Raw genomic sequence first — 20,030 nt, forward strand, 5'->3', positions numbered from 1 at the left:
AGAAAAAGTGCAAACTCCTTTCTTTCATGGTGTAGTAATGGCAATTTATCTTGGGAATCTTGGTTTATGAGGATATGTAGGATCAAAATGGACCTCCTCTCCTTTCTGTTTCTAATCCAACAATGTGATTAGATACATAGAGTTTCAAGCTTTCATTTATAAATATCTATTAAACCTGGGGTCTCCAACTTCTGGACCATGGACCTGTACCGGTCTGTGTTCTGTTAGAAACCAGGCCGCGCAGCTGAAGGTGAGCGGCAGGTGAGCAAGCAAAAACTAATCCAGTGGTGGAATTCAATTTTTTTTACTACCGGTTCTGTGGGCATGGCTTGGTGGACGTGACAGGAAGGATACTGCAAAATCTCCATTCCCTCCCCACTCCTAGGGGATGGATATTGCAAAATCTCCATTCCCACCCCACTCTGGGGCCAGCCAGAGGTGGTATTTGCTGGTTCTCCAAACTACTCAAAAATTCCGCTACCAGTTCTCCCAAACCTGCTGAATAGCACCCCTGCGCTAATCCCCCAGTCCGTGGAAAAGTTGGCTTCCATGAACCCAAAAAAGTTGGGGACTACTGAAGGAATGCCAGAATGTGTCAGATGCTGGACATGGGCATAACTAAGAGGAAAAAGCATAACCAAGAGATCCAGGCTTCCTATTAACTATTCTTTTGTTGAAACAACTTGTCTTTGAGAAAAGCTCCAACTAAGTTTAAACGAAAGGGTTACGTCTTGAAAGTTTAAGAATCAGACTCTTCTGCTAAGGTCTCTGCTTTTGCACTTCAATCTGGATTCTGCCTTCTCCTTTTAATTCTCTTTGATGGTGCCTTTGAACAACTTGATACTTGAGTCGGGAAATTCCGCTAGCTGGGTAATATTGAATATGTTGCTCATTGAGTCTAAAAATTCATAATCTGTGCTGAATCTAAATTTATTTGCCCAAAGCAACGTTGTCCCAGGCTGGCATAAGTAGTGAAGTGTATCCAGCAGAGAATCTAGAGCTGTGTGATGGTAGACAACATCAGTAGCCACAATGAAATCATAATGGTGGGTTGCTTTGGGAAAGTCTTCAGAGAGATTCGTGCCCCAAATAAGCTTCCTCACTTCAGGCTTGTGAACGTCTAGATTCTCTGTATTCCTAGTAATATTGAACTCCAAGTTTGCAAGCACCTCAGGCAAGTCAGTAGCTGTGACAAAAGCTCCTTAAAGATAAAAAAAAATTAACATTGTTCAGTCCATAACCTGCCTTGATAAAATGTCGATTGGGGAAAGGGAGGTAGGTGATTAATTCAGTCATCAATGTACTTCAGTTGTCTGCACCAGCAAATTGTACAATGGACTGGAATTGCATTGTGCTAAACCATGGTTTACATCACTGTAATACAAGTAGTTCTCCACTTACAACAGTTCATTGAGTGACCATTCAAAGTTACAATGGCACTGAAAAAAGTGACATAACCTTTTTTTTCACAGTTACGACCTTTCCAGCATCCCTGTGATGATGTGATCAAAATTCAGATGGTTCATATTTATGACCATTGCTGTGAAACAAATCCCTATGGTATCTTACAGTCTGAAAAATCAGTGTACAGGTTACCTAATATACTTGCCACAATAGACACTAGACCTGTCCCAGCTCCAATTTCAAGGACTTTCTTTTCTTTGAAGTTAATTTCCTCTTGATTTGATTCCAGATACTGACATAAAGCAAGGGCCTAAAAGAGGAAAAAAACACTTTTGATCATTTCAAAGTTATTTGTGTATATATAAATACATTTTTTTTCTTTTGCGTTCGAAAATAGGTCAGAATACGAATGAAGGAGCAAGGCAAGATTGTTGCTCATAGTTGCTGTGCTTCCTAATCATGCTCACTTGAACGAGCCTTAAAGATGCCATATACTGACATCCTTCTGAGACAGAACCAAAGCCAGAAATTTATAACACTTTATAGAAGCTTTTTCAACAGGAATGGAAAGGGAAGGGGATTGAATCTAATCAGATTGCAAAAGAAACATTGAACTCTCAGGAAATGTACACACTTAATGTGTTAGCACAGTGATGGCGAACCTATGGCACGTATGCCAGAGGTGGCACACAGCGCCCTTTCTGTGGGCACACAAGCCATCGCCCTGGCTCAGCTCTGCCGCACATGCACGGGTGCCTCCTACCAGCCAGCTGGTCGTCAGGCCTCTGCTGTGCATGTGCAGGGTCAGGGCTCATGCAGGGGGCCACACAGGCAGGGGAGGGGTGCATGCACGGGGGCCACACGTGCATTGCATTTTGGGGTTGGGTGCGCATGTGCTTTGGGCACTCTGTCTGGAAAAGGTTAGCCATCACTGTGTTAGCAGAACTGATCTGACTCTCTCTCTTTTTTGTGCCTCTTTCACTACTGATTTTACTAACAGAAATCTATATTAAGGTTTTTATAATAAGGTGTTAGTGCTACACTTGGAGTGAGTCTTCAGATAATTTTGATGGACAATGACAAGGAAGACTTCCTATCTTGGACAAGAAGGCTGATTCAGGAAAATGCAGGAGCATTCAGGAAAGAGTGACTGGTTCAAAATAATTCACGTCAGAAACATGAAGCATGATAGTGTAAGGTCCCAGAAGTTTCCCTGAGCCACTGAGATGCCAAAGAGAGTGAGACTCGAGACTTGCAAAAAATATCAGCTTTTATTTATTTATGTCCAAAGCAAAAGCTGGATGACAAAACTATATCCAAAACACAAACAAAATGCATGTAAGGAATAGCCACACCCCTGCGAGAGTGGCTCAAAGTATTATATACATTTTACACCCTTGGAAACAAAGTTTACCCAATCAGAGACAAAGGTTCGTTACCAAGGTGATCTTTAAAACATTCTTTGTTCAGGCCCCTGTCTCTGTCCACCTTATCTATGGAGCATTCCTATAGCCTTGTGTATTCAGCAGAATGCTTTCAGGATTCAGAATTTATGAATCCTACTTCCTACTCTGGTTCCTTTATCTATGGAGCCTGATATTCCTGGGTAACGGTTTCTTCTATATTTTCAAGGATGTGCCTAGCTTTGAAGCCAAGAATAGAAGCAGGACACAGAAGCAAGATAACAAACTTTGTACTAATGATAACCAGTATTAAGGTTATAACTGACTAAGCTAGAGTTAGTTCCTAACAACTAATTTCTGACAGTATACAATAATATAAGCAGAAGCCAGTAACAAAGCTTAATTCCTAATAAATGATTTCTAGCAGTATATCATATCGGAAGCAAACAGCAAATATTGGTTTGATCACTATGCTCCTTCAATATAACTCAATTTCTATTTTAATAATCTCAAGTAAACAATGTCTATTGGATATTTTTTCCCCTTTCCTTTTTTCATTTTAAAAATTTGCATACTGCCCCTACTGTTCGCAAGTTAAAACAATCCAAATAATAAATGTCCAAAGTTACAAAGAGGATGGAGCTTCCAATACATAAAAAGTGTCTTAGAATAAATTCTGAGGCAATCAGTAATGTTTGCAACTACAAACAACATGAATATAAGAGCAGCTCCCTAAATCGCACTGTTCAACTTAACACAAAGAGGGTTGCACACTTTAAAAAAAAAAATCTGCTTTTGGCAATTTACATTAAAAACAAATTCTAGAACCAAAGCCAATAATTTAGGAAATTTATTCAGTATCAAAACCCTTTTTTTCCCCCTACTAGAACTTAGCTCACACCTTTGTTCCTTGTTTTATATTTTTTGCCCTGTCCAAAACATACCTTAAATAGGACAAACTAACTAAAGAAGCAGGAACTCTTGATGAGTACATCAAGATTAAATATTGAAGAGTAAGAGAAGCCATGTGTTTAAATTATTCATATTCACACCCACATACAGGAAATACTTATAATATTGGGCATGTCCAAAACATGTTAAACCAGCTACTTAATGGCAACACATAACCATTCTGGGTCCTGTTTTACTACCTTAGCAACATTTCTTTGATTTAGAGATAATGTACAGCAATTGATATTTACAGTGAACACTAAGTAAAGCTATTGCAGGTAATCCCTGGGTTATGAGCGTTCCCCTAGCGAACGTTTGAAATTACACAATGAGCACCCCCTAGCGTTTATGAACAAGTCCCAAAACGATGAATCCTGTAGCATCAAGGCAGTTGTTCGCCCTTACGAACAACTGCAGAGGCTCTGCAACATATGTCCTGCACATTGCCGTCCGAAATGGAGCTTCTGAGAGACAGATCTGCCCTTCAGAAGCTCCATTTTGGCCGGCAACATGCCAAGCGAGGCCTGTGGAGGCCCGAAGAGAGTGTTAGAGGGGTGCATGCTGCTGAGAGGCTGGAGAGGAGACTGCTTGCTAGATCTTCACAAGGTAAGTGACCCTACTCAGCAGGTTGTTGGGGGGGGGAAGGAATTGTGGGGAACATGAGGTATTTTGGTGAGTCGGGGAGGCCTTGGGTGGTCTTAGGCAGGTGGCCTGTTCCATTACTAGGCCCCCCATGGCCTTCCCCACACTGAAATACCTCGTGCACTTAACGAGCCTCGCATTCAAATAGTGAATGTGTGGGCGAAAGGGATTGATTCCGTTCAAGGTACAAGATTCACTCCCACGAATCCTCAGGTTACAAATGGAATGGGTAAGCTCCATTACCCTCATAACTTGAGGACTATCTGTTTATAGCCAGTTTATTGGCATCTGTTCTTAATTCATGCATTTTATTTAATTGGAAATCAATCAATATTTCAATCAGAATAGAGCTGGAAAAGATCTTCTAAGTTTTCTAGTCCAATTGCCTGCTCAAGCAGGAGACCCTGTTCCATTTCAGATTGCCCAGGTGGCTGTCCAATCTTTTAATAAAACCTCTAGTGATGAAGCATCTAAAACTTCCAAAGGTAAGCCATTCCACTGGTTAATTGTTCTCACGGTTAGGAAGCTTTTCTTTAATTCTAGGTTTCTTCTCTCCTTGATTAGTTTCCATCTATTGTTTCTTGCCTTGCCTTCTGGTGCTTTGGGAAATGAGTTGACCGCCTCTTCTTTGAGACAGCCCCTCAAATACTGGAATATTGCTATCACATCACCCCCTAGTCCAATTTCTGCAAACGTTCTTCATATGTTTTTATCTCCAGCCTTTAATCATCTTATTTGCTCTTCTCTGCACTTTCTCCAAAGTCTCAACATCTTTTTTGTAATGTGACCACAACTGGATGATCTTAACTTAACATAACATACTAACAGAGTTGGAAGGGATCTTGGAGGTCTTCTAGTCCAACCCCCTTAACTAAGAATTTATAAAGCGGTGCTAATAATTCATAGATTTTGAGTCTATGCCTCATCAACATGGGGTAAGAGCTACTAGGCTCAAAATTCTCAGTTTGGATAACTTAGAACTGCGCCGCTTGCGGTCAGACCTAGGTATTGCATTCAAAATTATATGTAGTAATGTTTTATTTATAAATGACTTTTTCTGTTTTAATCACAATAATACACTCACAAACAACTGCTTTAAACTTAATGTAAATTGTTCTAAACTTGACTTTAAATAATATGATTTCTGTAATCACCATCAGACTTGAAATCCTGGGTTTAGAAAATTTAGAACTACGCCGCCTTCGACATGACCTGAGTTTAACTCATAGAATCATCTATTACAATGACCTTCCTGTTGAAGACTACTTCAGCTTCAATTGCATCAATACAAGAGCACACAAGAGACTCAAGCTTAATGTTAACTGCTCCAATCTTGATTGCAGAAAATATGACTTCAGTAACAGAGTTGTTAATACTTGGAATATACTACCTGACTCTGTGGTCTCTTCCCAAAATCCCCAAAGCTTTAACCAAAACCTGTCTACTATTGACCTCACCCCATTCCTAAGAGGTCTGTAAGGGGCGTGCATAAGAGCACAAGCATGCCTACCATTCCTGTCCTATTGTTGCCTTTCATTATATCCAATTAATATAGTTATTACATACTTATGCTTATATAAATGCTTATATATTATATAGTTATTTCATGCTTATGCTTATATATACTGTGTGACAAATAAATAAATAAAATAAAGTAATAGAGTCCTTAAAATCTGGAATGCCCAATCTCTGTGATGGCGAACCTATGGCACATGTGCCACAGGTGCCACTCGTAGCCATATCACTGGGCATACCAGCTTAGCTCCGGCGTACATGCTCATGCCAGCCAGCTGATTTTCGGGCCTTCTGGGCCCACCAGAAGTAGGGAAACAGGCTGTCTCCTGCCTCCGGAGGGCCTGGGGGTGTGGGGAGGAAGGCATGTTTTTCTTTCTCCCCTGGCTCCAGATTCTCTTTATGCATCTAGGGAGGGCGAAAGCAACCTTCCCCAGGCCCTCTGGAGGCCCAAAACGGCCCATTTCCCAACTTCTGGTTGGATAGGAAGTGATCTTTTTTGCTGTCCCCAGCCTCTAGAGACTCCCAGAGAGGCCGTTTTGGGCCTCCGGAGGGCCTCTGAGGGGGTGGGGAAGACTGTTTTCGCCCTCCCCAGATGCATAGAGAGGATCTAGAACCAGGTGAAAAAGAAAAGCGGGCCTACTGGGTCATTGCATGCCAGGAGAGGGGTGGGTGGGAGGGGGCTTGCGCGCGCATGCACGGGGCAGGGCGCATAGAATTATGGATGTAGGCATGTGCGCACCTGATTCAGTTGTCTCAGCTACAAATTTTCACAGTTTCAGTCACCAATTGACTTCCTTGGACCTGACTTCATAACTTAAATGGTCAGTAGAGGGGGCGTGCATAAGTGCACTAATGTGTCTATCGTCCCTGTCATTGTATTTTTATTCTCTTATTCTTGTTCTCGTTTTTGTTTGTCGAATTCCAATAAATGAAATAAAATAAAGGGTATAGCACCATGCAATCCATGTTAGTCAGTCTAGTCCAGAGGTGGTATTCATCAGGTCTTGACCAGTTCTGGAAAACCGGTAGTGGAAATTTTGAGTAGTTTGGAGACCGGTAAATACCACCTCTGACTGGCCCCGCCCACATCTATTCTCTGCTTCCCAAGTCCCAGCTGATCAGAAGGAAATGGGGATTTTTCAGTAACCTTCCCCTGTAGTGGGGAGGGAATGGAGATTTTATAGTATCCTTCCCCTGGAGTGGGGTGGGAATGGCGATTTTAAAGTATCCTTCCCCTGCCACAACCACCAAGCCACGCCCACCAAGCCACGCCCACAGATCCGATAGTAAAAAAATTTGAATCCCACCACTGGTCTAGTCATCATGATCATAGTCTTAGGTTATGTCATTATGAATCGACCTACCATTAATACTTCTCGAGATGGCAACACTGACCAAAATAAAAGCCATAAGCAATTGTGAATATTTCCAAACTTAAGAGATGTCGTAAGTTGTTTATTAGTCAAAGGGGTGCTGGGTGTTTTGTTTTGTTTTTCTGTGCCAAACTTACAGCAGGCCACACTACAGCTCCAAAGCATTCAATGGATTCTTGAATGACGATCTGATGGTCCATATAACAATAATGTTCTTTGTCAAAATAGTAGGAGGCCTTTGAAACCCATTTGGGCAATATTTTAAATACACGTGGACCTGTGAAGGAAAAATGATCATCAGCAGTCATTTGTTTACATATTTTTTGTGAGATGCTATAGAACAGGGATCTCCAACCTTGGCAACTTTAAGACTTATGGACTTCAACTCCCAGAGTTCCTCAGCCAGCAAAGCTGGCTATAGAATGAAGCAACAGAATGCCTTCAGAAAGTTTGCTCTAAAATCCTCAAAATAGAGATAGTCCTTGACTTACAACAGTTCATTTAGTGACCGTTCCAAGTTACAACATTGCTGAAAAAAGTGACGTATAACCATTTTACACACTTATAAACAGCATCCCTACAGCCAGGTGTTCAAAATTTGGATGCTTGGCAACTGACTCATATTTGTAGCGGTTGCAATGGTCCCAAGGTCATGTGATCCACTTCTGTGACCTCATTACAAGCAAAGTCAATGGGGAAACCAGATTCACTTAAATAAAGAAGTTAATGGATTCCCTTTTTGGTGATTGCAACTTTTGTTGCAAACAATCTTTCTGGGCATTTTCATATGCATAATGTCATTTCATTCAATTCTACTCATGACGGGTGAGGGGTCAGTCTTCTCCCTGCTCCCTCTCCATCTTTCTTTCTCTTTTAAAATGACTTTCTGTAATGCTTTCTTTTTATTTTTGCTGACTACAATTCCAGAAACTGCACTCAGGGTGCGGTTGAAAGTTCCTTTTCCGAGAGGGGGGTCCTTCCAGGGGCGAAATCCCCCAGGTTCTGACAGGTTCTAGAGAACCGGTAGTGGAAATTTTGAGCAGTTCAGAGAACCAGTAGCAGAAATTTTGAGTAGTTCAGAGAACCAGCAAATATCACCTCTGGCTGGCCCCAGAGTGGGGTAGGAATGGAGATTTTGCAGTATCCTTCCCCTGCCACGCCCACCAAGCCACGCCACAGAACCGATAGTAAAAAAAATTGGATTTCACCACTGGGTCCTTCACATTTATCATGTCTCTTCCTTTGGGGCTTCATTACACGAACTTTTTTGACATATTCTTCAGAACATAAGAAGCCTGATCCTGAAACTGGAAACAAATTCCTGGTTTCTGGATATGCTTGGAAAGACTGTATTATTAGCCAATCTCCCCCTTTCAGAAGCACCATGAATCTATGCCCGCTCGCCCGCTGCTTGCCATGGATCTGCAGCGTTCAGCCAAGGGATTCCCTGCAACCAAACAGAACATCTGGAAGGAAGCAGCAGGTTTGCTCCCTGCCCCCAACCTTTCGAGTTTCCACTTCAGGAAAGTGAGCCAAAAAGGGACTCCATCCAGTGGGGAGGCAGAGTGGGGACATGCAGTAACTTGTCCTGTGCTGTGGATTCGCCAGAGACAAGTATCCTTCGGCAAATTGGACAGGTTGAGGGCATGTTGGAAGAGCATTGATGGACCATTGGCAGGGGAAAAATGCTGGCAGAGGGCCAGCTGCAGTGGTGAAATCTGAACCAGTTTACTACCGGTTCGCTGGCTGCGCACCACACACCAAATGCGAAGTGCATGCGCATAGTGCACAGGAGGCATGGAGTAAATAGAACAGCGCACAGAGGGGAGTGTTCAGCTGTGGCGCGTAATCTTTTTTTTTACTTTTAAAAGCATTTTTATAGCTTATTCAACCAAATAGATTGTAAAAAAAAAATGCTTTTAAAAGTAAAAAATAAAGGCTCTGACGATTGCTCAGCTGTGATTGTCAGAGCCTTTTTTTATTTTTTAAAAGAAACAGCAAGCGGGAAAGTGGGTGACCGGGTGATGGGGGGGGGCAGAGATTTTTGCAATCGGTTCTCCGAACCACCCATCGCCATCGCTGCCGGATCAGCCAATCCGGTCCAAACCGGGAGCATTTCACCACTGGCCAGCCGACAATAAATGCCAATGCTGAATCAGCTGTGGTGGGAAGCCAGTGATGGAATGGGTGCAGACATGTGTCCGTGGTTAATTGTCCTGGACCCCACTGAAAAAAGTGACTTATGACCATTTTGCACACTTATAACCGATGCAGCATCCCTATGATTGCATGGTTTATATTTAAATGCGTGACAACTGACTCACATTTATGACGGTTGCAGTGTCCCAGAGTCGTGTGATCCCCTTTAGCGACTTGACAAGCAAAGTCAATCACAAAACCAGATTCACTTAATAACCAGGTTACTAATTTAAGAACTGCAGTGATTCACTTAACAAATGGGTTGAGAAAAAAGTCATCAAATGAAGCCAAGCTCACTTAACAAATTTCTCACTTAGCAACGTCAATTTTGGGCTCAGTTGAGGTCGTAAGTTGAGGACTAGCTATACTACCTTTCATTGCACTAAAAACTGAGGATGAATACAATTCTTAAAATGAAGTACTCGTGTTTTATCTGGTGAGCAATACTAAAGCAACTTTTTAAATTATTACTGAATGTGGTCAACATATTACGTAGCTTAGAAGGAAACAATGTGTTTGTGCATGTTTTAAAGTGTCACCTGAGTCAGGTAATAGAGAAGAATTGTCATGGTAGTCCTCTTCCTCTTCTGTTAATTTTTGAGCCATTTTAGGGAACATCTGGTGCTTTGCAGAAATCATAGCAGGAATCCTGTTAAACGAACAATCAAACCATGGACCGTAAGTGTAAATCACCTCATTTCTAATTCATCTATCTAGCATCTTGCTGTATTAAGAAGCACCATGCTGAAGCATGGTGATGTCGTGTCCCACTCCTCCGCTGACGGCCGGGTCAGGGAAATCCGAATCAGGTGTGCCTCTGCAGCTCTGCCAAAGTCCTAGCAAAGTCCTCAAGGCAGGCAGGAGACCAGAAAGTGACTTCAGCAAGATATGTTCGACTTTGCCTGACTCAGAGAATGCCAGAAAGCAGATCCTTTATATAGGCCATGGGGTGTGGCTCCATGACTCAGCACTTATCCAGGCCTGCCCCTCCCTTCCTTCTGGCGCCGCCGCCTATCAATTCTTCTGAAGCGAGGGTCACTCCAGTCGGCAGCTGTTGGTAATTGACCTCCCTCAGGCTCACATGCTGTGGGGGAGGGGGAGGGGTCTAGTTGCTCCGTTTGCCTGGGCATGGAGCCAGGGCTGGGGCCGGGAGGTGCTTCCTCCTCCTCAGCCTGTCTGGGCATGGAGCCAGGGCTGGGGCCGGGAGGCATACTAGGACATTCCTCAGCGTTCGGAAGCAGATAAGAAGGCCCCGGCTGTGGTGAGAGCGGGCAAGACACAACAGATACATTTCTTTTGATCCAATGCTGGGTTACTTTTCTACCCCAAAAAACTCAAAAGCCTTTCCACACGGTTTATTATCTTGACAGTGGCAAATTGGAAGCCCAAAGGCAATTTAAGGGATGCCGATAACCAATTCATATTCTGGGAAATTAGCTTTCTCCCATCTCCTGAGAAGGTAGCTACTATTTTCCTCAAGCACTTTCACTGGGTTGAGGGAGAGACTAGCCTTTATCAGTTCAATATTAGGTGGATAATCTTTCGGTGGCCAAAAGTTTAACAAAGGTCCATGAATGCACTGGACCATATCATTCAGAGGTGAGTTTCACATGACTTTACCACTGGTTTGCCCAGCACCGGAAATGTGAGCATGCGTCGTCACAAAATACGGCATCACAAAACACGGCAATTCGCTCACGTGTGCTGTCCACACGTCAAAAACACAGCAATATAGGACAGGATTGCGCCTGGGCGGGTGGGCTGGCCTACCCGCAGGTCGCCACTACCGGTTCACCCGAACCGGTCCAAACCAGCTGATATCACCTCTGATATCATTCCTGTGGCAGGATTGAGGGTAGGGAAGAGGAGTTGAGTTAAGAAACTAACAAACTAATCCTAGGCCCACGAAGAGAGGCCTCGATGACCACATATGATCCTCAGGTTTCACATCTTTGAATTAAGACTTGATATCCCACATATATCCTTTCTCATCTTTGCCTCTCTCTCTCTCTCTCTCTCTCTCTCTCTCTTGGAGGCCATTTTTTAAAAAAAAATTGTCAGTCTCAGGAATAGAACTTTTTTTTTTTTAAATTGCTACCTGAGATGCACTGGGAGCCCTTTCAGCTGAATTGCAGAATTGGAAAGCTAATAAAAACAAATCCATAGAAACACATTCTTTGAACAGTGAACTCTGTAAGAAACTATATTAACAGAAACGGTACATTGTGATGACTCAGGTTTTAAATAGGCTAACACTTTCCCATAAAGCTTCCTTCGATAAATCCCACAGTATATACAAAGAGGGCAGACCCACTGCCTGCCAGCACTGATGATGTTACCTAATTTGGTGATGAAATTCTGCAAGAAAATAAACAAGCTCAGAGAGCAGCAAGGACCCCGCAGTTCAACCCTGAGCTACGGATATTCTCTATTGCAGGGGTCTCCAACCTTGGCAACTTTAAGACTTGTGGACTTCAACTCCCAGAATTCTGGGAGTTGAAGTTCACAAGTCTTAAAGTTGCCAAGGTTGGAGACCCCTGCTCTATTGCACGGGTGTCAAACTCATGGCGTCATGTTGCCGTCACGCGACATTTCGTGATGTTTTTTCCCATTCACGGAACTGGGGTGAGCGTGGCCTGCACATGACGCATCCAGCCCGTGGGCCGCCAGTTTGACACCCCTATTGTCAACGCTGTTGTTGCTGCCTTAACAGGTTTTGTTTTTTTCATCAAGTTGCCTTTTAAATTCAGCACATTTGATTTTCTCAATTTGTATAAGTTCGCATCAAAATTCCAGAACATGTCTTGCAATTAAAGAAAGTTAGTTCTAAGAATAAATAATAGATAGGGCAGCTGGGCATGATGGAGGTGCAAGAGATGCAAAGAGATGGGGAGCAGGAATAGAGTTGGAGTGGGGGACAAACAACTAAAGCAATGAAAGGCTCTGTCTTATTCCTGTATATTAAAGAGGAGAACTTGTGCAATGGTAGCACAATGCTGATATACAACCTACTCTGGTAGTCCTCGACTTACAACAGCTCATTTAGTGACCGTTCAAAGATATAATGGCACTGAAAAAAAGTGACTTATGACCATTTTTCACATTCACAACCTTGGTAGCATCCCCACAATCATGCAATCAAAATTCAAATGCTTGGCAACTTGGTTCATACTCATAACCGTTGCTGTGTCCCAAGGTCACGTGATCCCATTTGCGACCGTCTGACAAGCAAAGTTGACGGGGAAGCGAGAGTCACTTAACATTTCCTGACCGTGAGAACAATTAATCAGAGGAACAGCTTACCTTCAGAAGTTGTGGGTGCTCCATCACTGGAGACTTTTAAGAAGAGACTAGGCAACCATTCATCCGGAATGGTATAGGGTTTCGTGCTTGAGCTGGGGGTTTGAATAGAAAACCTCCAAGGTCCATTCCAACTCTGTCATTCTGAATTGGATTAATTTGTTAAGCTCGAGTTCATATATTATGTTAACTCATCCATTTTATACTCTCAAACGGTGGATTCTGACATTTTTAGGACAATTTTTCCTTCTCTTTCATGAAATATTTTCTGAATATTCCGAATTTCTGCTCTGAGTCTAGGGACCAGCAGATGATGTCAACTTCAGATCTCAAGGTTACTACCCAGCAGTGGCCAGGGATGATGGGAACTGAAATCCCACATAACTGAAACACCCACCATATTGGGAAAGGTATTCTGAGACTTTTGAAAAGTGGGGGGGGGCTCTTTGGAAGCTTCCAGCACATGTCAAGGGATCTATTAAGCAATATGAATAATAGTAGGCAAGCAAAGATAAACCAATTGATTTGCGGGAAGCAAAGAGCAATTCTAGGTGGTCCAGAATGCTGGGTCAGAATTAAAATACAGTACCCAAAGAATGGCATCTTAAAACTTGCATATTCTCACAAAATGTCTGGCTTCTTCTGTCTGTTCCAGGAGACAAACCAAAGGTCAAAGCAATTAGCTCCTGCATCGGGCAGGAGTTCGATTAGATGACCTCTGAGGTCTCTTCCAGACCCACATTGTAGGATCCTCTGATTTCTCCCTCAAAATTATCTCCATTTGTTCCCTTCAAGATGCACCGAGCTGGCAATTCGCAGCAGCTGCTATTGGGGCGCTCTGTCCAGGGGGTGCAATATGAGGCACACATTGCCTCCTCTGGCAACCTGGCTCAGTCAGGGACTGGATGGGTGGCCTTATACTGTCCAATCTGGCCAACTTTCCTTCAGTGAATGAGAAGGTAGAGGCCTACCCTTCAGTGTGCAGATTGGCTGCTGGGATGCATGGCCAATTTTCCCGCACAGCAAATTGGCAAGGGACAAGTGTCCCTCAGCAAATCCCTCGGCAAAAAGAGATAGAGAAGAGAATGGTGGTGGAGGAGCACTGGAGGAGGGCCAGCTGAGGATGAATGTCTGCAGTGGGTCAGCTGTGGTGGGGAGGCCAGGGTGAATTGGGCATGTCCATGTGGCCATAGCCAATTATCATAGACCCCTTTTTTTCAGTGTCCTAGCCTAGCCTATATAGTTCTGGTATCCCTTGAATGACTATCCATCCAAATACTAACCAGGCCCATCCCCTTTCAGTTCTCCGGCACAAATAAATTAGCTTGGTGCATCTTCTATAATATGGATTAAATCCTTGCTTGTTCACCCTCCAAAACCTGTTCTAGCTATGGCGACAATGAAGAGATAGCAGCAACAATGAAAGAGATTATGTCGAGCAAAAACAACCAGAACCACTTTTCAACAGTAGCTTTATTGCTGGTCAACTATGTTACAAGAATCTCATCAGATGACTGTATTGCCTTGGGAATAATAAAATAAGCCTTGAAAGATTTGGGGGGAGACTTGGCCAGTGCCACTTAGTGCAATGCAAAGACTCAAAACTCAGCTCCCCCTTAACCTCTTCCTCCAGATTCCACCACAGATTCTACGATTCTGATAGAATAGAATAGAATAGAATAGAATAGAATAGAATAGAATAGAATAGAATAGAATAGAATAGAATAGAATAGAATAGATTTTTTTATTGGCCAAGTGTGATTGGACACACAAGGAATTTGTCTTGGTGCATATGTTCTTAGTATACATAAAAGAAAATATACCTTCATCAAGGTACAACATTTACAACACAAATAATAATTGGGGCTGGAGAGAAAGGAGATTCTTTTATTTTTAATTTGCGAAAGCATTGACAAGCAAGAATGGGCATAAGTGAGATCAAAATGTGTTTAATATAAGCAGTACAATTTTGCCGCAGATATGCAAACCTTTCCAATTTCCAATGTTAGACATTAAAAACTCGTGGCAGTAAACATGAGTGCTTTTTTGAAAAAATGAACCCATGCCTGTTTCTCAAAGTGATCATAAATATCTGGACTGTGCATATGGCCAGAGCCCTCTGTTTTTAGTATATGCCTGCTTGTCAAAACCACTATTTTGAATCAGATTTTGATTGGTAATATTGTGGGGGGGGCAGTAACAGAAAATGTCAACAGCCATTGAAGCCAGAAGATTGTCATTCCTGGTTTGCAGCATCATTTTCCATTCTCATTAAATAAGGTTGCCAATATATTATGTTCCCGAATTTAAACACTTTTTGTTGTATTAGCTATGCATCCAAACTGTGCATCATATCGCTCAGCATGAATATAATCCAATACAACTGCCATAAAATACCTTAAAAATTAAATTAAGATTAGAAAAGCAAATGCAATCCAATTAAATATTGAACAAATTAAGTAGAGGGATGCCAAAGAGACTCTTCAACCAAGCTGTCATTGCTCTAGAGCAGGAGTGTCAAACTGGTGGCTTGCGGGCCGGACGCAGCATGTGCAGGCCACGCCCACCCCAGCTCCGCAAAGGGGAAAAAACATGATACATCATGTGATGACAACATGACGCGGAGAGTTTGACACCCGTGCTCTAGAGCCTCCTCAGCCCACCTTTCAAAGTTGTTCTTAGGGTCTTCCAGCCTGTTTGTACTTTTGGTAGAAGTACACGTAGTCCTTGACATATGACTGTGATGGAGCTTGCCCATTACGGTTGTATGTCCTGTCGATCATAAAATTGGGTCAGTCACATGACCAACCTGATTTTACAACCTGTTTGGGGGCAATCATTAAGCAAATCAACTGTTAAATGGCAAAACAATCATAATTTTTTTTCCAGGTAAGCCGTAATTTCTAACCATCACTAAGCGACTGGTCATAAGTTGAGGACTACCTATATTTGAATGCTGTCTTGGAATAGTCTTGGAATACTGATGCAGTTTCCACCCCACTTCATCATGACTCCAGTGGACGACTTCCGTCTGAACCCAAATGTTCATGTCAGCCTCAAACTCTCCAAGCCTCAGTTTTTATGATCTTCTACAGAGAGTGATTTTGCACGAAAAATTCTGGGCCTTTTATCAGTCCAAAGAGCTGACTCTTCAGCGACCAGATTATATTTCAGATACAGGTAGTGTTGTGACCCAGGTTCCTGGACCCAGACTCCTGGACTCAGATGATTCAGAAAGTGAGGGAGAAGACCTGGCAAGCCCTGCTTCTCGTGGGCTCTCTCCCTCACTGGCAGCCACTCAAAGGGAGGAGGAGGGGCCGGCAAGGCCTGATTCTCTGGAGCCTTCTTCTGATTTGGCAACGCCCCAAGAACAGTTTTGGAGTGATGCAAGACTGCGCAGACGTGACCGGCGCGCGCAGCAGAAGCAGCGTTGGGATAAAGCCAAGGAATGATGGACATCTGCAGAGACTATAAATAGGAGGCGGGACTTCCTGGTTTTTTGTCTTGGACAAAGCAATGAATTTGCGCAGGCAAACTGTATCAATGGAGGGAAGAATATATTCGTGAGTAATTCTGGCCTTATCTATAATTTCCTCGTTATCTCCAGAAACTTGGCAGACCCGTGGGTAGACGTGGCCAGGACATTTATTTTTGTAAATAAAGTAGAAGAGGAGGCCTTTGACTGACTCTTTGTTGGGAGTATTGGGGGAGGGAAACAGAACAGGTAGCCCTCAAGTTACAACAGTTCATTTAATGACAGTTCAAAGTTACAACAGTGCTGAAGAATGTGACTTATGACCGTTTTTAACAGTTACGACCTTTGCAGCATCCCCATGATCATGTGATCAAAATATCAGTTGCTTGGCCACTGGTTTTTTTTTTTTTTTGTTTTTTTTTTTTGTTTACATTTATACCCCGCCCTTCTCCGAAGACTCAGGGCGGCTTACAGTGTATAAGGCAATAGTCTCATTCTATTTGTATATTTTTAACAAAGTCAACTTATTGCCCCCCCAACAATCTGGGTCCTCATTTTACCTACCTTATAAAGGATGGAAGGCTGAGTCAACCTTGGGCCGGGCTCGAACCTGCAATAATTGCAGGCTTCGGTGTTCTTAATAACAGGCTATTACCAGCCTGAGCTAACCGGCCCTTCATATATATGACCCTTGTTGACAAGCAAAGTCAATGGGGAAGCCAGATTCACTGAACAACGAGGTTACAAACTGATCAGCTGCAGTGATTCACTTAACAACTGTGGCAAGAAAAGTCGTAAAATGGGGCGAAACTCACGTAACAAATGTCTCACTTAACAACAGACATTTTGGGCTCAATTGTGACCATAAGTCGAGGGCTACCTATATATGAGTGAACTGGCTGAACTTTATGTTTGGCAAAGCTATTAATTAATCATATCCAAATACTCTTAAATGTCTTACAAAACATTATAATGTTATTAATTCAAATTAATAAGGTAATTATTATTTAGCAAAAAACAAGTACTTTCCATTCAGCTTTCCACTTCATTTTAAATTTTAAATTTAAATTTGAATATAATACCCACTAGATGTCCTCAAAGGCTTATGCCAGGGGAAAAAATCCGTCATATTCAAAACATGCATACATTACAAGTGTAATAGGGAGAGCCTATAAGACATGCTGTCTTATATTCTAAGTAAGGCACAAAGTATTAATCAGACTAAGGATAGAAATTTTGACTTTATTTTCATACTGAAATTGCCAAATGCAATTTTAATGTCTGATCTATATCAGTGATTTCCCGTAAAGACATTCTAGAGAACCTGAAGGTAAGTAAAGAAGTCACAAACTTTGTTAAAAACTTCCCGGGGGTTGGGGGGGGAGGAGGTTAAAATTGCCATGAAAATCTAACAAGCGATTGACAAGCCCTCACTTTTCAACTTTTGCTGTATTAGTGGCATAGATACGAAACAAAAATGTACGGATGGAATTTACACACTGGGAAGTTTGAGTGAGCCTCCTGTAAAATGAATGGGAGCTGCTTACGAGAAGCTGGGAGGAAGGAATTTCACAAGGGAAATTGTCCAGAGATTGCACCCTCAACTCAAGTCATCAGTCCTGAATTCTGATTGCTTCTTTCATTTACTTTGATTTGCCTTTTAAAATTGTCATGCATTCATACATATTAAAGCCAAATAACAGCTCTATTGCACACATTTATTATTGCATAAGCTTTTGTCGTTCATAATACATTTCATTAAAATAAAAAAATTTGCTTTGTTCTGCCTTTTGAACGTTTTTTTTCCCCAGAGATTGGCTCACTGTTCAACAAAAATTCATCCTCCATACATCTTTTCAAAGTTAGGGGTTGTTGTTGTTTTCTTTTCAGATTCAGAAGTCTCCCTTAAAAGTTACGCTTCTAACTGTGACTGATATACTACTGGTTAGCTGTACATCTTGATTGACCTGATAACCACCTGTTGTGCCCTGTATCCAAGATACGTATTAAAAATAAACCTGAAGTTTAAAATGCCCATCCCATATGTCCCAGCACATTCATTTCTTCTTTTACTTGCAGAAAATAAATAAATCTAGCATTAAAATTTACCTGGAAAGCGAATTAATCCAGATGTCAGAGATCCGAATTCTTAGCTGAGAGATTTCAAGTAGCCCAGTGTCTTTTTATAGTAAAGGTGTGCTGTAAGATCTTGACTGAGGCAAAGGAGGTGGGGCCATTCTCCAGTCCATTTAGGGATTTAAAAAAAAAGCACAGACAATCGTAGTTTTGATTACTATCGGGTATGTAAAAACAAGAGAGAATAAACATCTTATAATTGTAATTAGAAATTGATATGATGATAAGAATTGAAACATGTTGCAGACAACACACAAGGAGCATAAATGAAACCAGCAGCATAAATCTTTTAGGATCTAGCCTGAAATTAAGTCATAAACTGAGCTTCTCTAGCTCATAATTCTATCTGCTGTCCAGAGGCTCAAAATCATTAATTTGAATGTAGGTAAAGTACATGACATGTAGTAACACCTTTCCCATTACAAATCCACCAGCTCATGAGTGTTCATTAATTCTTTTGTTTGCTTTAATGTCAACCGTCTTAGGTAAACTTTTGGTATCTCATTAATTCCCAAATAATATGAAGCCCCCAAAATAAATTAGCGGTAGAATTTACATCAAAATCATCCCATTATAAAGTTGGAGGGTAGTCTGATGTGAGATTGTGGGGGGGTGGGGAATATAAATTTGATAAATAAATATATAAATACTTTCCTTTATATGACAGCATCTTTTTGGAGTGGGATTCGTTACAAAAGTCTGAGAGCTGGCATAACATTCAACCAATATTTGATCTTGATTGGGTGAGTGTCGAAATCCCACTTTCAGAAAGAAAAGTTGTATGGATAGCTAAATGAAACCTGGACCAGTCCTACCAAAAAGAGATGTTTTTGAATTAACAAATAAGCCACATCTTTTTTTTCCAGTTGTTATGTGGCTTCTTGGTGCATCACGTTTGGCTTTCTTCATGAAACTGTGTATGCACAGCTATTATCATTCACTGGGATATCGGTTTGTGTACAGTCTCTTGGTAAGCCACTTCTAATAGAAGCTTCAAAGCCTTTTCATTTAAAAGTACATGTTCTCCTTAAAATTCCATCCAAAAGTCTTCTGGCAAATATTTTCCCCAGTGTATTTCAATGAAGCATCTAAAGACACATTAGTCAACATCTTTACTCTTCCAGACAAGACTTGTTTGAGGGTACGAAGTTCCCTGACAGAACTCCAAGTTCCACAAACAAAGGGCTCCTCCTGCTTATACAAATAAAGCAATATATCATTTCTCTGCAACTTTGCCCTTTTGGACAATACATAAAACATCACAATGGGTTTATTGCTATGCATGTATTATATAATGATTGTATCATAAGGAAGAATTTCGGCTTTTGTCAAGCTCATTCATTTGATGCACGCATACACACATATACCCCACTGTAAGCATTGCTGTCTTGGGCATTTGTTAATGGAGGGGAAAAAACTGCTGTTTTTGAATGTGTCCTGATATTGCATACCAATAAAACATAGAATAGAATTCTTTATTGGCCAAGCATGATTGAACACACAAGGAATTTGTCTCGGGTGCATAAACTCTCAGTGTTCATACAAGCAACAAATGATAAATCATAATCATAATCATAAAATACAATAATCATAAATCATAAGATACAACACTCAGTGGTAGTCATAGGATAT

The 20,030-nt window shown here is 41.7% G+C and overlaps 1 protein-coding gene and 1 long non-coding RNA gene across 2 annotated transcripts; one reads left to right on the plus strand and one right to left on the minus strand.

Annotated features, from left to right (window-relative positions):
- Positions 1 to 82: 82 nt before the first annotated feature.
- Positions 83 to 18,508, minus strand: METTL21C (methyltransferase 21C, AARS1 lysine). Its single transcript, XM_058184860.1, has 5 exons — positions 18,372 to 18,508; positions 10,027 to 10,136; positions 7,426 to 7,565; positions 1,597 to 1,714; positions 83 to 1,201 (listed from the first exon to the last, which is right to left on the minus strand). Exons 2-5 carry the CDS (start codon positions 10,124 to 10,126, stop codon positions 807 to 809), a joined length of 753 nt encoding a protein of 250 aa, XP_058040843.1. The 5' UTR covers positions 10,127 to 10,136; positions 18,372 to 18,508; the 3' UTR covers positions 83 to 806.
- On the plus strand, positions 1,734 to 6,345 carry LOC131199271 (uncharacterized). Its single transcript, XR_009155313.1, has 3 exons — positions 1,734 to 4,364; positions 4,819 to 4,885; positions 5,561 to 6,345. It is a non-coding gene; the product is annotated as an uncharacterized LOC131199271 (long non-coding RNA).
- Positions 18,509 to 20,030: the final 1,522 nt, after the last annotated feature.

This window comes from Ahaetulla prasina, chromosome 5 (genome assembly GCF_028640845.1).
Source record: "Ahaetulla prasina isolate Xishuangbanna chromosome 5, ASM2864084v1, whole genome shotgun sequence".
Lineage (NCBI taxonomy): Eukaryota > Metazoa > Chordata > Lepidosauria > Squamata > Colubridae > Ahaetulla > Ahaetulla prasina.

Coding starts and splice junctions, on each gene's coding strand:
- METTL21C (XM_058184860.1), bottom strand. CDS start 10,126: ATGATTTCTGCAAAGCACCAGATGTTCCCTAAAATGGCTCAAAAATTA. Junction 7,566..10,026: donor TTCTCTATTACCTGACTCAG/GTGACACTTTAA, acceptor TTTCCTTCACAG/GTCCACGTGTATTTAAAATA. Junction 1,202..1,596: donor TATTGTGGCAAGTATATTAG/GTAACCTGTACA, acceptor TTTATCTTTAAG/GAGCTTTTGTCACAGCTACT.